The sequence below is a fragment of the Salmo salar genome, chromosome 03 (genome assembly GCF_965601325.2).
Source record: "Salmo salar chromosome 03, fSalSal1, whole genome shotgun sequence".
Classification (NCBI taxonomy): Eukaryota; Metazoa; Chordata; class Actinopteri; order Salmoniformes; family Salmonidae; genus Salmo; species Salmo salar.
This window is the reverse complement of record NC_138293.1, coordinates 45059225-45074688: the sequence shown is the minus strand read 5'-3', so window position 1 is coordinate 45074688 and position 15464 is coordinate 45059225. Positions and strand designations below refer to the sequence as shown.

The window sequence follows — 15464 nt, the reverse complement described above, 5'->3', positions numbered from 1 at the left end:
TGATCACCGTTCGCTGTGACTAAAGTAACGCTCCCTATACTTTAAATGCATTTTTTCAGCAAAAGGTGGATAAATGCTCACGCAAAATAAAAAAGGTGCGTAAACAGTGTTTACCCTCCACTACACCACTGAAGGTCACTGTATCACTGATAATATGAGAGAAACAAAAAAAGTGGAAATCAGTAGTGGCTGGTGAACGGAGGATGACTCATAGCCATTAGGCTGGAATTGTATCAAACACGTAAAAACCATGCCGTTCCAACAATTCCGTTCCAGCCATTACAATGAGTCCATCCTCTGACTTAAAGTGACACCAGCCACAATTATATTGCTCTGATTATATGAGGACAAAACCTTGGAAATGACAGCAACACAGTACTGTAGCTTTGTCTTTGTAGGACAATCCCATAGAAGTGTAATACTACTCATACACACAAGACAAAGAGGCAGAGTACAGTAAGTAAGTAGCAATAGGGGGAGGGGTTCATATTTTGTGCATACTCATTAACGTAACTAAATTAGATTTTAGTGGACAGGGAAAAGACACATGCATAATCACCTAACCTTTCAATGACATGCATGAAGGGATAATGGAAGACCACTGGCTGAGTCTTAAATGACACCCTAATCCCTATATAATGGCCTACTTTTGAACAGGCCCCATAGGATTCTGGTCAAAAGTAGTTCCCTAAATTCGGGATAGGTGACCAGAGCCCTATGTGCCCTGGTCAAAAGTAGTGCACTATATAAGGAATGGGGTGCAATTTCAGACACAGCCCAAGCTTCCAGTACAGGCAGAACAGTGAAACATGGCAGGTCCGGTGCGTGTTCTTACCTGACTATGAAGGTCAATAACTTGGCACTTATGGCCAAGGGAGATTGGAGGAAAATATGTGGATGAAAAGACAGGCTCCTAAGGACAGAGGTGATTGGATACGTGGATAAGAGGAGAAGAGATGTGGAGGGAGGAAATAGAGAGGGATAGGGAAGAAAGTTACAATCAGGCAGACATATACAGAGGGATGCTAGAGAATAGGGTTGGGCAGCCAGGTATATGATCATACCGTATACCGGGGTATTTTGAAGGTATGAAAATCTGGATACCGCCCCAACGCTACTGGAGAAAGGATGCAAAGGAGAGAGACCATACCAAACCAGAAATGATAATTGTGACAAAGAGACCCAGAGCGAGATACTGAGAGCCACTGAGGGACAACTCACAGAGATTATTTTGGATAAATCAAGTCTGAAATCATGATGATGTTTCCATGGCTGAAGCAGACTGAGCCGGCGTTCCCCAGTCAAACGTTTATCTGCTTCACAGTGTATTTTCCCCTTTAAACAGAGACAACATCTCCAGAGCACCATCACCTGAGCCCTCACATCCATACACTTCACATGAAATGCAAAGACATGCAACAGTCGAGTCTGGTGAGGGGAGGACGGCTCATAGCAATGGCTGGAATGGAAAAAAATGGAACAGTATCCAACTCATGGAAACAATGTCTTTGATGTGTTTGATACCATTGCATATATTCCATTCCATCCATTACTGTGAGCCCGTCCTCCGATTGAAAGTCCCACCAGCCACCACTGGCGTGCAAGTGTTTAATCATGAACATATACAGAGGTGCTTGAATACGAATTAATCGGTAACTGGCAATGCACATTGCAGCTGCTGTACCCAATACCCATCACACAGCTGATACAAATAACCCACTCATCATCATGCTTTGATTATTTGAATCAGCTGTGGGGTGCTAGGGCAAAAAACTAAACGTGCACACAGGCGGGACCCCAGAACCGAATAAGGGAAACCCTGGTCTAGACAAGCCAGTGACTGTCTCAGTGACAATCTGTGATACAGTCATGAAGAGAGGCCAATTGTTCTGTCACTACTTACTTACAGTGGTTCTTCCTTTAAAAGTTGCGGCGTACTGCAGCACAGCTTGCGGGGTGCCGCAGAATTCTATGGCACGTCATTTAAGTGTCAGCCATTGTTGCCAGAATGCCGCAATTTACCACAATCTGCCACCATCTACCACAAACGGTTGCGGCATAAGCTCAAAATGTTTAAAGGAAGAACCACTGTATGTAATAAATCTTCATTTATTTTGTTGAATCAAGTCTCTCTCCATCACTACTATGCAATGTGCAGTTCAAAAAGCAAACATTTAGAGGCGGAGAACAAGCAGTGACTGGCAGCAACGTAGCCACAAACACATCGCATCTTATCTCTGAACACTATAGCGTAGCTAGCTATATTGACTTCAAACCAAGCAAAAGTGCAAGAAGTTCAATCGAAAGCTTAGAAAAAGAAGCAGTCAAGTCCATCACCAGCATCCCATAACACAGCCACAAACCATCAGAGGTAGGATAGGATTAGACCACAGCAGCACTGAAGAGCAGTGAAAAGCAACACTGAACAACTAGAGTAGCAAATTTCTGGTAATTTGCCCAAAATGTCCAGGTTTTCCAAGGAGGGAATAAGTAGGAAAATCGGGGAATTCTTCAGCCGGGATTTCTGGAAAACCTGGGAATTTGGGGAAAGTTCAAAATATTTTGGAACCCTCATCAGAACACAGCAACACTGAACAGCAGTGAACAACAGAACAGAAGAGACTGAAAGAAGCAGCAGGCCACACACAGAGCTCAATGGACCACCGTTGGCACTGGGGCATAGCACCGTCGTCAGGCCTTACCCACAGCTGGTCAGACACAGTGACAGCAGCGAACTCATCAATAACCATCCCTTCCTCCTGAAGACAGGGGAAACACAGAACACGTTCAAAGGGAGAAGGCTAGTGCTAGGCTAGCCTAGTAGAAAATGTGCCAGACAAGACAGAAATGTTGTCTTATCAAATATCGCGTGACATATATTTTGGAATCTTGGCTAGTATAATGTCACCTTGGCTAGTAGAAATTGTGGTCTACTAGCCCAACTGGCCAGTGCCCAAAATCTTTCAATTACAACCCTAGCCCCAACCCATTACTGTTGCTACTGTAACATGAGGCTTAGAAGAAGTGTGATCAACGGGAGGATTTAACATGAAGTATTAAGTACACAAACAGACAGGATTTGACCCAGATTACAGCACAATGGGGTGCATCATTAACAGAAAGGAGGGGCGATTAAATTATTCCAAGAAGTCAGTGTCTCTGTTTTAGATATAATCTGAACTGAATATGCTCAGTTAAACCAGAATTTTTGTGAAGTGGCATAGAGTAGACTAATTCATTAATTCACCGTAATACTGTACAGTAAAAAGACGGTACATTAAACAATACATATAATCACATGCCATTCTGTAACCATATTGTCAAATTACATATTGGTGGCATTAGCACTAGTTTAAGTGAAACTGAATCTTCAATCAGAGTGAGCAATTTTGACTTGCTCTTGTCCCAGTGTAAAGTAGAAAATAGATTTCTCCAAAGGCCCCAGATTGCTAATTCCACAGGGAGACTGGCCCATATGTTCCATGCAGGGCTGTGTTGGCCCCAGGCACTGGTCCCATATAGCACCCTATTCCCTATATTCGTCTTTTGATCAAGGCCCATAGGGCTGTGGTCAAACTATGGTCAAAAGAAGGGCACAATAGGGAATAGGGTGCCAATTGGGACACAAGGGGGCACCAGCCCACTAAGCTGAGCTGATCTCACACGGGAGCAGATGGGGCTGATGAATGGCAAGGGGGGAAATGAAAGGCACCCTCACATAAAGACCACGAGAGGCCCCTTTAAAATGGCAACCAGGAAGAGTGCCCTAATGAGACTACATAAAGATTGTAAGCACAACAAATGTGTAGCATGTCACGAAACGGATGACGTAGTGCACAAAAACAGGGCCCACTTTTGGAAGGTGAGCATCACTTTCGTTAACAAAAAGTTTGAGAGTGCATCTTTAACTTAAAGTATAACAAAAACAATGAGCACACGAACGGTTTGTGTGAATGCATCTAAATCCACCTTACTGTAATCATTTAGTACTGTATGGGTAACGGGTTGAGTAATGATGGTTCAGTATGACAAATTCTGGGTTGTTGAAACACATTTCATTCATTATCATATGATCTCAATAGACATTTTGTGAGGTGTGGGGATGCTGCTTGTTTTACTGTTGTAGTTATAGTGCATCTCCACAGAGTGTGTTTGTTTGTTTGTATCTCTTTGAGCCCACAATGGGGCTTCTCTTTCCAGATTCAATTTGGAGGTCCAGCTGTGTGTAGTCTCACCTTCTTCTTGTAGGTCTGCTCTGCCTCCCATCCCTGTCCTTGTACTGTGGAGTGTCTCTCAGTCACAGCCACCTTTACCACTACCTGCTTCTTATTGATCCTGTTCCTCCAGTCCTCTTCACCACTCTTCTTCAGCAGGGCCAGCCTGACAGAGACAGGACACATAGGTACATGAAATCTTAAGCTAAAAAGTACATTTTGCATGAACTACATCATCATGCACTGACTTTTATACACAACAAGTCCGTTTGGTGGAAACATACCGCTGGTGGAAAAATGCGCATATTTTCTTTTTGCGGATTTTAGAATATTCGCATGAAAATCTGTCGCCAGTTGCATGGAAACCGAGCTACTAACAGTCTGACAGGGCCAAAATGAGAGCAGTACTGTAGAACAGTAGCTAAATCTACTGAAACAGCTTTTAATCTCTAAGGCTACATCCCAAATGGCACCCTATTCCCTTTATAGTTCACTACGTTTTTGGGGGTAGGGGGGTGGCAGAGTGGGATTTGGGATGCAGTCAGGTCATAAGTAGTGCAATATATAGGGACACGGGTGCCATTTGGGACACTGGGACACAACCTAAGGATGTCTACAGACCGCAGCCTGCTCTCCGTCTCCTACTTCTCCTCTCTCCAGGAACAAAGAGGGAAAATGCACAGTGGCCAGAAATAAATCACTTTCACCTCAAAGAGAGGCAGAAACTTAGATCCCACAAGGACACAGAGGGACTCTGAGGGTGCCCCAAATGGAAGCCTATTCCCTATATAGTGCCCTACTTTTCACAAGAGCCTTATGAAAGTAGTGCACTATGTAGGGAATAGACTACCATTTGGGACGCAAACAGAGGCTCATTCACCACCGCCTCATTCTGTCTCATATTCTTTACATTGTCACGTTTTTTTTACAGAGACAACAACGCAAATCAAGGTGAAATCTTTGGCAAGCCGCTATGTCGCCTGAATAATACCTGCATCTTTCACAACAGAGAGCCCATTCAGACAATTACAAAATTCCGGTAACTTTCCCATAAATATAGAAATGATGGTTGGAAGATTCCCGGCATCAGAAGGGAATAAGCAGGACATTTTCTGGAAACGTATGTACAGTACAACACCCTGCCATGTAACCACCCCCATTTGAACTACAGTTGGAATTGTTACCCAATCACAGAAACCCAGGCACAGACTAACCTTTCTTTGATGGACATCTGTTTGGAGGACATCTCTGAGAGTTCTGTTTCGCTGGGGGAGAGGAGGTCGGAGACACTGTGTCCTGTGATGTCGTCACTGTAGTCCAGAGGCAGGGACTGAGACTTGACCAGCGGCTGAGGGAAGGACGTGGGCTTGGGCAGAGTCTGGGGGGCGGTCTGGGGAGGAGGAGGCTGGGATAAGGACTGGGGTCTGGGTTGAGTGTGAGGGGTTAGCTGAGAGTAAGTCTTGGGTAGTGGCTGGGTGAAGCTCCTGTCCCTTTCCTGGGGCTTGGGCTGGGATTGGGCTGGAGGTTCCTGGGTGAAGTGCTGGTGAGGTTTGGAGTATGGCTGGGGCTCAGTTTGTGGGGGAGACTGGGTGAAAGACTGGATCTGCTGCTGTTTCTGCTGGTTACTGGAGGTGTGAGAGACACTCCTGGGCGCTGCCGCTGTTGTCACAGTTCTCAATGACACACTGGTGTGCTCGGTGTCTGTAGACATATAGACAGCCACAAACACGCACACATGCACACAGAAATTGCATTGTAATAAATCCACAGTGTAATCAATACTCACACGGGGGGAGAAGCAGACCTCAATAGCAGCCCCTCGTAGCACACATGCACGCATACGCACGTGCGCACACCGCGTACAGACACACATTGGCGACTGCCAAGATTTTGCATACAGTCGTCATGATCAGTGTTTTCAGTTCACATGGTCTCTAATGCTACGCCGTTGTCTATAATGTCCGTGCTCATTAATGCACAGACAATTGCTCTCTGTTCCTTTTAGGGTTCCTTCCAATTGTTCTCTACGAGTGTTCTCTCTCGCACGCTTTAATAAAAGACGGCCCTGCATCCTCTGGACACAATGTATGCTGACAGTCATCCAGACACACGGACGGATGGGTCAGCCGTGTTACACTGTCTATCTGCACTGTCTGTCTACCCTACCGGCACGGCGGAGCACAATGCCAATGCGTAAACCAAAGCCTGCAACACTGACGTCCATCCATGACATCCACAAAAAACATATCCACACCTCAATCATACTTTGATTTCCATCTGGAATCACAATTACAGACAACCTGTCAGTAAGAGTGGTCCTACATTTGCAGACAAAGGGAGCCACGGGGACAAATGTATGTAGAAATATGCTAATTCGATTCAGCTGAAGCTGTGTCTCTAGTCTTCCTGTCTGTCAGATTGTGTCCGTGATGTGATGAGCACAGACACATTAGGCGTTAAGACAAATCAAACCGCCGACGGAGGCAGTGTGTAGCCAATGGAAAGAGGCATGCAATTAACATACTGCATAATCCATGAGACAATAAGATATTTCCCTTGTCCTCTCTGTCTCTGGTCTGCATCCCAAATGGTGCCATATGCCCTATATAGTGCACTCTTCTGAATTGAAAAAAACGTCTTGAGTGCATCAACCGTCCGTATAATGAATGCATATAAATATTCCTCTAATCTACATGCATGTTTGTTTAGCATTGGTCAAAGTAGTGTGCTACGTAGGGAATAGGATGCCTTTTGGGAGGTATACAATGGTCTGTGTTTCCTACCTGAGAGGAGTTCCCTGCTCCTGCTGCTCCGTGTGCTCTCTCTGTCTGCTGTGTGCTGCAGCTCTGTGTGTCTCTCTGAGCTGTGTGTCTCTCCCAGGTAGCTCCCGTGCTCTTTCCTCTCCAGGGTGATGCTGCTGCTACTGCCGTATTTATCTCTGTCTCTCTCTCTGTCTCTATGCTGCCTGGGCTCCACCAGCAACTCACCCCTCCCGTGCCTCAAAGAGGGAAGCTCGATGGACTCCCGCTGGCTACTGTTGGCGTGCCGCGGCTGGGGCTGGGGCTCTGGGGCTGGGGGCTGATAGCGCTGCTGTCTGCTGTCCCTGTCGGGGGAGTGGAGCCTTCCCTTACTGCTGCTGCCTCCAGCACCACTACTACCACAGCTCTCCCTCTCCTCTCTGCTGGCCCCTCCTCCCCACACATCCTCCTCCTCCTCTCTCTCTCTGTGGCCAGTGAAGGAGCGACTGGCTCCAGGAGCTCCGCTACTGTCTCCTCCTCTCTCTCCGGCTCCTCTACTGTGAGCCTGCTGCTGCGGTTGCTGCTCTGAAAGGGGAGGGCCAGGGGAGTACAGATCTGGTTCAGGGAAACTGGAGGAGTCACCACCCTTGGTCAGGCTGAAGTACCTGAGAGAGAAAGGTGGGGGGGGGGGGGGGGGGGACAGAGAGAGCGAGAGAGAGAGAGAAACAGTCAGACAGACAGACAGACAGACAGACACAGACAGACGTAGAGACAGAGAGAGAATGAGAGAGACAGACAGACACAGACAGACAGACAATTCATGGTTTCAATACCAGTGAAGGCTGAATTATTTGACACCATTTTCAAATGTCATAACATGAGGAAACACACACACACACCTCACCCCTCCCCTCTCCTGGGTGGTGGTGGTGGTGGTGGTGGTGGGGGGGGCGGGTTGTAGGGAACGGCAGTAGATTTTCCAAGGTGGACGTTGCTGCAGCTGGAAGTCGCCGTGGTTACCGTGGCGACCGAGACCTGGGAGGTGACGGCTGCCACGGAGCGGACCAAAGAGGCAGACAGTGGCTCCAGCTTGACCCCTCCTCCTCCGTTCTGCAGCTGCAGGAAGCGAGAGAAGGGATGGAGGCCGGGATGAATTAATGAATTAATGAATGAATGGACGGAGGAATTGAGGGGGACACGGAGGGATAAAGGGATGGAGGGATAAAGGGATGGGGAAAGGACAACATGCAGTCAGAACAGATACAGTAAGAGATGAAACCGATCAAGCAGAGCAGCTCTTCACATTTGGTCATACAAAAACACTATCGCCAAATCTAAACAAAACATGCCTTAGACAAGGCAGGCCTGGGCAGTGGTGTAAAGTACTTAAGTAAAAATACTTTAAAGTACTACTTAAGTAGTTTTTGGGGGTATCTGGTTTGGGGTATCTGGTTTGCTTAATATAAGGAATTTGAAATGATGTATACTTTTACTTTTGATACTTAAGTATATTTTAAACCAAATACTTCTAGACTTTTACTCAAGTAGAATTTTACTGAGTGACTTTTACTTTTACTTGAGTCATTTTCTATCAAGGCATCTTTACTTTTACTCAAGTATGACAATTGGGTACTTTTTCCATCACTGGGCCTGGGCCATGAGGTAATTCAGAAAACAACATATACCTGTCATACAAATAATATCCCAATTCACAAGTCATTGCCTCTGACCATATCCCATTTACCCCATTCATAATAAATGACCAATGGAAAGCACTGTAAGAGGTCATTTTCTTTAGGAGTGCATAATCATAGTATTAAAATGTTATGCATTATAATTCATCCTGCTTTTTAGGAGTGATTCTCTTCTGTGATGTTCACCTGAAAGTGAGCACTTACCCTTTACCATTCTTAAAATGACCTTCACCTTCAGTGCAACCTTAGAACCAAGCAGCATGCATGAACACAACTTCCCTACCATCTTTGATGATGGGTTGAAATGTGATGTCCTCTATCGACTTAATCAACATTAATTAAACCTATAACATTCCAGCCAAATCTGTATGTATTCACCTTTACTGTACACTCTTACTGTACACTCAAGACAAGACAGCATTTGCACAAGAACCAACCTTGCATGCATCTGAGTCTAATACATTCCTAGAAATATTATTACTAAAGTGTTCATGCATACTTATTCAGCCATTGGATAAGCATTTTAGAAGAGCAGAACTCTCTTGCTAACACGATACTAAAGCATCTCGTGGCAGAATATCGTTGTATTCACTAAACACTACGGCGCTTCCATGCCAAAGTTTTCTGCAAGCCAGCACAACGTAGCAGCATAATGTGACGACATACCGTAGTCCTTCATGACTATATGAATGACGCACGATGCGGTCACGTCATATTTTCAAAGTGAACGCCTTCATGAAAATCATGGACTCTATGAGGGCTGAGCATTCCAACATCTTCATGAACATAGCCGTAACACCAAGCCATACTGTTAACGGGCATCAAGGCTTGCCAAACGAACGCATACAAGCTTTTAGAATGCTATGAGCAAGGCACTACCAGTCAGCAGCAATGTTTAGGCAGGTTGCTAGGCAGGCTCCTACTTGTTCTCTCTTAGTCAACGGAGGAGGAGGAGGAAGAGAGGTAACCATAGGATCTATCTCCTGTACGGACACAGCATTACTTCACTTACAGGGTTGTTTTATACTAGTTCGCATGAATGTTTCAGTTCAATACTGCTTTTCTTGAATACTTTCTTGAGACTTGGATCACTTACTAATTGCGTGGTTGTGTAAGTTCTTTAGTGTTTACACAGAATGATCAACCTGTAGTTGTATCAGGGCAACGAGAAACTAGTTTGTGCATAACGACATACTCTCAGGAATTCCAAAAATATGGATAATCTCCATTGGTGGTGTTTTAGTCCAGGACGAGGCTTAATTTGGGTCAGGGAAACTGGCCCTCGGTGTAAGGCTTGACACTTAGAGGCTACAGTTTTGAAGAGCAAGAGAAAGGAAGCCCATCATGTTTTGGTCCCGATTCTCCACCGTTATCCCTAGGTGTGCACTTGCACACTATCTCGCATGGATTTAACAATGGTGGAACCTCCATCCAGCCACTGCTTAAATCAATCCTATGCTTTAAAATCCATGTGCACACTTCTGGACAAGATTGGATAAGTGAAACATGTCCATTGTCTATCTGAGTTCAGAGAGGGGCAGGACTCTATACCTGATCCACCTCTCCCTGGGTAATAGGCTGGGTCTGGAAGCGGCTGTTGGCTCTGCGCTGGCGGGTGTCGCCCCTGGAGGCCCCGGCCCCCTCTGCAGCAGGCTTTGAGGGCTGCTGGGACAGCTGGTTGAACAGGGCCATCTTCTCTGCAAGGCTGTGAGGGGAAAGGTAACATACTGTATGTCAGTGTGTGGTCTGTCACTAGGGTCTATGTCCCCATCACTTCCATTGAATGTTAGCTAGCGGTAAGTAAAGTTAGCTGAAGTTTTTAGTGGCTATTTAAAGAAACATGGATTACAGTTTCTCCTGGCCCATAGACTTCTTTCAGGGTGAGGACCCATCTCAAATCAAGTTGTAAAATTTAAGACATGTTGCCATGAGTTCAAAGACAATTAAAACCAAGCTTCAATTGCAACTTATGAAGTGAATGCTGGCTTTTTGCCATTTCTTTCAATGTGATCTATTTTTGCTTCCAAACACCCTTTAATGTGTTTACATAAGAGGATAAGAGTTGAGCACATTCTCTCTTTTTACCTGAGAGTTGAAAGGTCGGGCTCATCTGGACCCAGGTCAACCATTATCTCCTCAGGCCCAGGCCCTGCTCCATCTCCTTTAGGCTGGGCCTCCCTCTCCCTTTCTTTCTCCCCATCCTGCTCTCCAATGCTCCGCACCATAGAGCTGTGCTGCGATGCCTCCTGCAGGCTGGGAGGAGGAAGCACACACACACACACACACACACACACACACACACACACAGACACACACACACACACACACACCACACACACACACACACACACAGGGGATGAGTGCAGATTGTGCTGCTATGGGTTAACAGCTGTAGGGCCATATGTAACACTGTATTATAATGTACCATACTGTACAATTGCCGGACAATATCTAGCAAGGCCATGTCAACATGCTAGATGATCAATTAGGTAATCAAAACACATTCTGTGAAGTAGCAATACTACATTGTTAATAGTCAGACAAGTCTGAAGTTTGCATTGAGCTCAACCACATGAACGCAATAATACTTAAACCCTGGTGATACTTGTGATCAAACTAACTACTCATCTCCATAAAGCATGTACAGTAAGTATCCTGTGAACAGCATCACGTTAAATAATTGATATTCCTGATCAGAACATGATACCGAAACGCTGCATCCCGATTCTCCACCCTTCTCTCAAAGAGTGCAATTATACACTCCCTGTCATGGATTTAAAAGCAGAGGAGAGTAGAGCACTCAGGATGGTGGATAAGGGTAGTAAGCATTGGCAAGTGCATACTTTTAGAGAAGGGTGGAGAATCAGGATGTAGCCATTGGGCGGCAACAGGAGTTATAAGTAGAGATAATCATGGTGCTCATGCAGTCGGCCATCTGTACTAGAGGATATGGACGGTTGGTTCTCTCAGCATGTTAAGTTTAACCTCAGTCGGAAAACAAACCCCGTGCTACACGCTCGCCCTACATGTGAACCTGACACACTGAGCTTTAACTGGCTTTACCTTTGACCTTTTCTCCCTCAGTCATAGCTTTAGAAGACGTGTGACACATTTCAACATAGGAACTTAAAGGGATAGTTCTCACCCGCATTACAAAATGACATGGCTAGGTAAACAAAACCAAAATTATACCCAAAACCAAAGACAGCATGGATTGCTGTCTTATCTTGTCCACGGACTGTTTACAAGGAATCCCAGTATGTCATTTTGTAATTTAGGTGAACTATCCCTTAAAGAGTACAAACAACACTGAAAGCAGTAGGGGAGAGTGGGGTACGTTGAGCCACCCTTTCTTTCTAGGAAACCATACACAAAACGAATCATGTGACCAAATATTTTGGAAGAGGTCATCATTTCATTGTTTACACTAGATAGCCCAAACACAAAGTCATAATTGGCTATTGTAAAAAGTCATGAAAACAATAATGTGCTTTTTGGTCGTAATTTAAAGTTAGCGTTAACCATAAGGTTATCAGTGCGGTTAAGGTGTGGGTTAGGTTTAAAATGAGATTTTAAGAGGACAAATTGTAGAAACAGGCAGGGTTTATGACTTCGTGACCATGTTAATTAGTGACAACCTCATTTCATGGAGTCTGTGAAGGAAGAAATCACATGGGAAAAGTATTTATTTAGATTTTTTTTAATGTAATTTGAATTAATTGTGTTATAGGTTTCATGATGCTTGTATCGAAACCAAAGTAGATCGTTGTAAGATTTGGGGTCTCTATAAGCTACAATATGAGGTCCTAAACCTAACATGAAAGTGCATCCTTGTAAGTGTGTGGGGTAATATAGTCAAAATGTTTGCCTTAGGGTAAATTGAGCCAATGGCCATGGGGTAAACTGAGCCAATAGCCACCATACTCCATACAAATTATGATTACATTTTGTCCGTTTTATGCATAATGGGGGGAATTCAGATCTGAGTTACGTGTGCGTCAATTAAACTTAATTCCCTTTTTATGCACCCTTCTCTCTACACGTACTCTGACCTTGAACTTAAGTATGGGCAAATGCATCTGTCAGCCAGGTATTCGTTTGCGGTGGAGATCACAGAAATGGAGGTATGTCTACAGATATGCTATATTTTGACCTTGACTTAATTCCCTCATAATTCCACCATGCGCAAGGAAACCTTGAATAAAGTCAAGCAACATGCCAGATCCAAGTGGAAAAACATGAACTTTCTTTTTTCCGATAGAACAATCTCCATGCATTGTAATTTATAAATTGATAAGAGCTAATCCGTTTGGATAAGTGGATTGTAAATGTAAATGACAATTGTTTTAGATCTAGTTTAGCTTATGATCGCTGGATGTAAATGTGAAAGCAGTCATATTTCAGCAAATGGAAAAGCATGTCAAATTTACAGGTATTTTGGCCTCTTTTCAAGTCTGGCCAGACTTTTCAGTTATTTTGAACCATTTCTCTCATATGAATATTAGCCACTATTGGTAGCCACCGTCAGTAATACCCACCTACATAACAACAGTCACTTGTGTGAAGTTTCCTTCAATTTGTAGCCTACATTTTGCATCATACCATTACATCGTTAGTTTACCTTTCTTTCCACTGTCACATCTGTGTGGTTGTTCCTGATGGTCGCTACAAATAGTGGATCAGATTAGGATAAAGTATTACAAGTTGTGCAATCATTTGGGACATGTAGCTTATTTGAATCATTATGGAACGCAGACCATACCTAGCAGTTTAAACCTGGAGCTTGGCGCACGTTTCACGACAATTGGACCTTTTGTCATCACAGTTCTGTGATTAGTGAAGATTAGGGTAGCCTTATAGGACTATTGCTCAAGCACTATTGTACACTTCTCACCTTCCAATATGTCATGGATTGAACAATTTTAATATGGCAACTTTCAGGATAAATTAAACCACTGTATTTTTTATTGACTAATATATTTTGTGTGCAAAGGCTGTCCAACTCTGTTTATGTATGATTCATAAATACTTCCTATACCCTAAATAATCTACAAGATCAGAATATTTTTTTATCTACCAATTGGTGCTGAAAAGGAGACGAATATGCAGGTATTTAGATGGCTTTCTTTCATTGATCCCTATTCTGAACATGTCCCTCGATAAACAGTATATTCTACTGAGTCTGTCGAGAATTTTTTTTTAAATTAAAGGTACACCATATTTAAAGGGAAGGCTTTACATAAATGTACTGAAAACCCTATTGAATAAAAACTCCACAAGAAAATCTGTTGGCTAGCAAGTGGGAGGGTTTTCAGCAGTTTAATTTAATTTATTTAGTGTGCGCAAGGGAGCCACTCCTGCAAAACCCATTACGCACATGCATACGGTAAGTCTGAATACCAACTACTAAGAAGTGCTTAAATCAAAACGTGTAAAAAAAAATAATACATTTCCTAAGTCTGATTCGGGACCAGTATGCATAGTAATTTGCCGTGTGTCATGCATATGAACTCAGGATAGCCGTTTGTATTGTTACAGAGCAGACATCATCATGCCCCGTGTATACAAATGTAAAACAGGCAGGGGTCTAGCTCCCCTTGAGGTTCTTGAGAAAGCAGCCAAGGAAGTTTTGGATGAAAAAATAGACTGAATGACACTGAATAGTTACAATGACAAAAAAAAAGAAAACAAACATGTACCTGTACGAATGAGAGGCTTTGATAGAGTATCAGAGACATACAAGGTCTTATCTGACGACACGAATTCTGAGCTTGCTAATCAAGAATTTTGCGAACCAGTTGCATGGACCTCAAATGCAGAGAACTTGCCTACAAATTGTCACTTCGAAACAGCATCCATGTCCCAGACAACTGGTCAATAAATGGAAGGGTAAGTAATATTGAACAGAGAAATCTATATCTGAATATAGCATACATATTATTTAAGATATATAATATACCAAACCCCCATTCCATGAAAACTTTGTCCTAACCAGAACCATCACCCACTTACCCCAAGGTGGCTCAACATACCCTGTCCCTATGCTCAACTTACCCCATACCAGGGGGTCACTTCTTTTCAAATAAAAATGGTTATGTTTACATGAATTCTGATTATTTTCAGGGATACACAACATCCTGAAATATATGTAGTTATTTGTTAGAGAGAATACTATATTTCCCTGGATGTAGTGATGCTGAATGTAAAAAAGGGCTCAACTTACCCCACTCTCCCCTAATGCTTGCAGAGTTGAAATGTACTAAAGAATCTATTGTGTTAAAACAAGTTTATTCCCCCTATAAGGTTCAACGTCACACAGCTATTCCGAGAAAACAAGCAAGCAGCATGTGAGTGGGCACTATGAACACTATAAACAGCAGAGGGCACTGTAGAGCAGATGTCTGCCTGCCTAGTACATTCCACCTGTAGCTCTAGACAACAACAACTACAGATTTTCTTTATTTTACCTTTATTTAACTAGGCAAGTCAGTTAAGAACAAATTCTTATTTTCAATGACGGCCTATGAACAGTGGGTTAACCATCAGATGAATTAATGAAGTTGCAAAATGATGGTAACTTTCCCCAAATTCCCATGTTTTCCAGAAATCCCAGTTGGAAGATTCCTTGAAACACAGGGAATAAGAAGGACATCCGGAATCATCCAACTAGGATTTCAGAAATGTACTGCAATTTTTTGAAACACTATGAATTAATCAATAATAACGTCATATCCATGCATTGCCACTCAAGAAAATGTAAAGCTAAATGGAAGATGAAAAACATCAGTCTTGCATGGAGTAAGAGAAGAGAAGAGAGG

General features: G+C 43.6%; 1 protein-coding gene across 1 annotated transcript in view; it reads right to left on the bottom strand.

The window, feature by feature from the left end:
- Positions 1 to 15464, bottom strand: part of LOC106600477 (supervillin) — a 53816-nt gene that overhangs the window by 14887 nt on the left and 23465 nt on the right. Inside the window, exons 14-22 of the mRNA XM_082973098.1 lie at positions 10732 to 10899; positions 10198 to 10351; positions 9570 to 9629; positions 7856 to 8068; positions 6998 to 7622; positions 5429 to 5915; positions 4236 to 4380; positions 2703 to 2759; positions 836 to 913 (exon numbers count right to left, since the gene is read on the bottom strand). Of these exons, the coding sequence (XP_082829224.1) occupies positions 836 to 913; positions 2703 to 2759; positions 4236 to 4380; positions 5429 to 5915; positions 6998 to 7622; positions 7856 to 8068; positions 9570 to 9629; positions 10198 to 10351; positions 10732 to 10899 (1987 nt within the window). The remainder of the gene's footprint in view (positions 1 to 835; positions 914 to 2702; positions 2760 to 4235; positions 4381 to 5428; positions 5916 to 6997; positions 7623 to 7855; positions 8069 to 9569; positions 9630 to 10197; positions 10352 to 10731; positions 10900 to 15464) is intronic.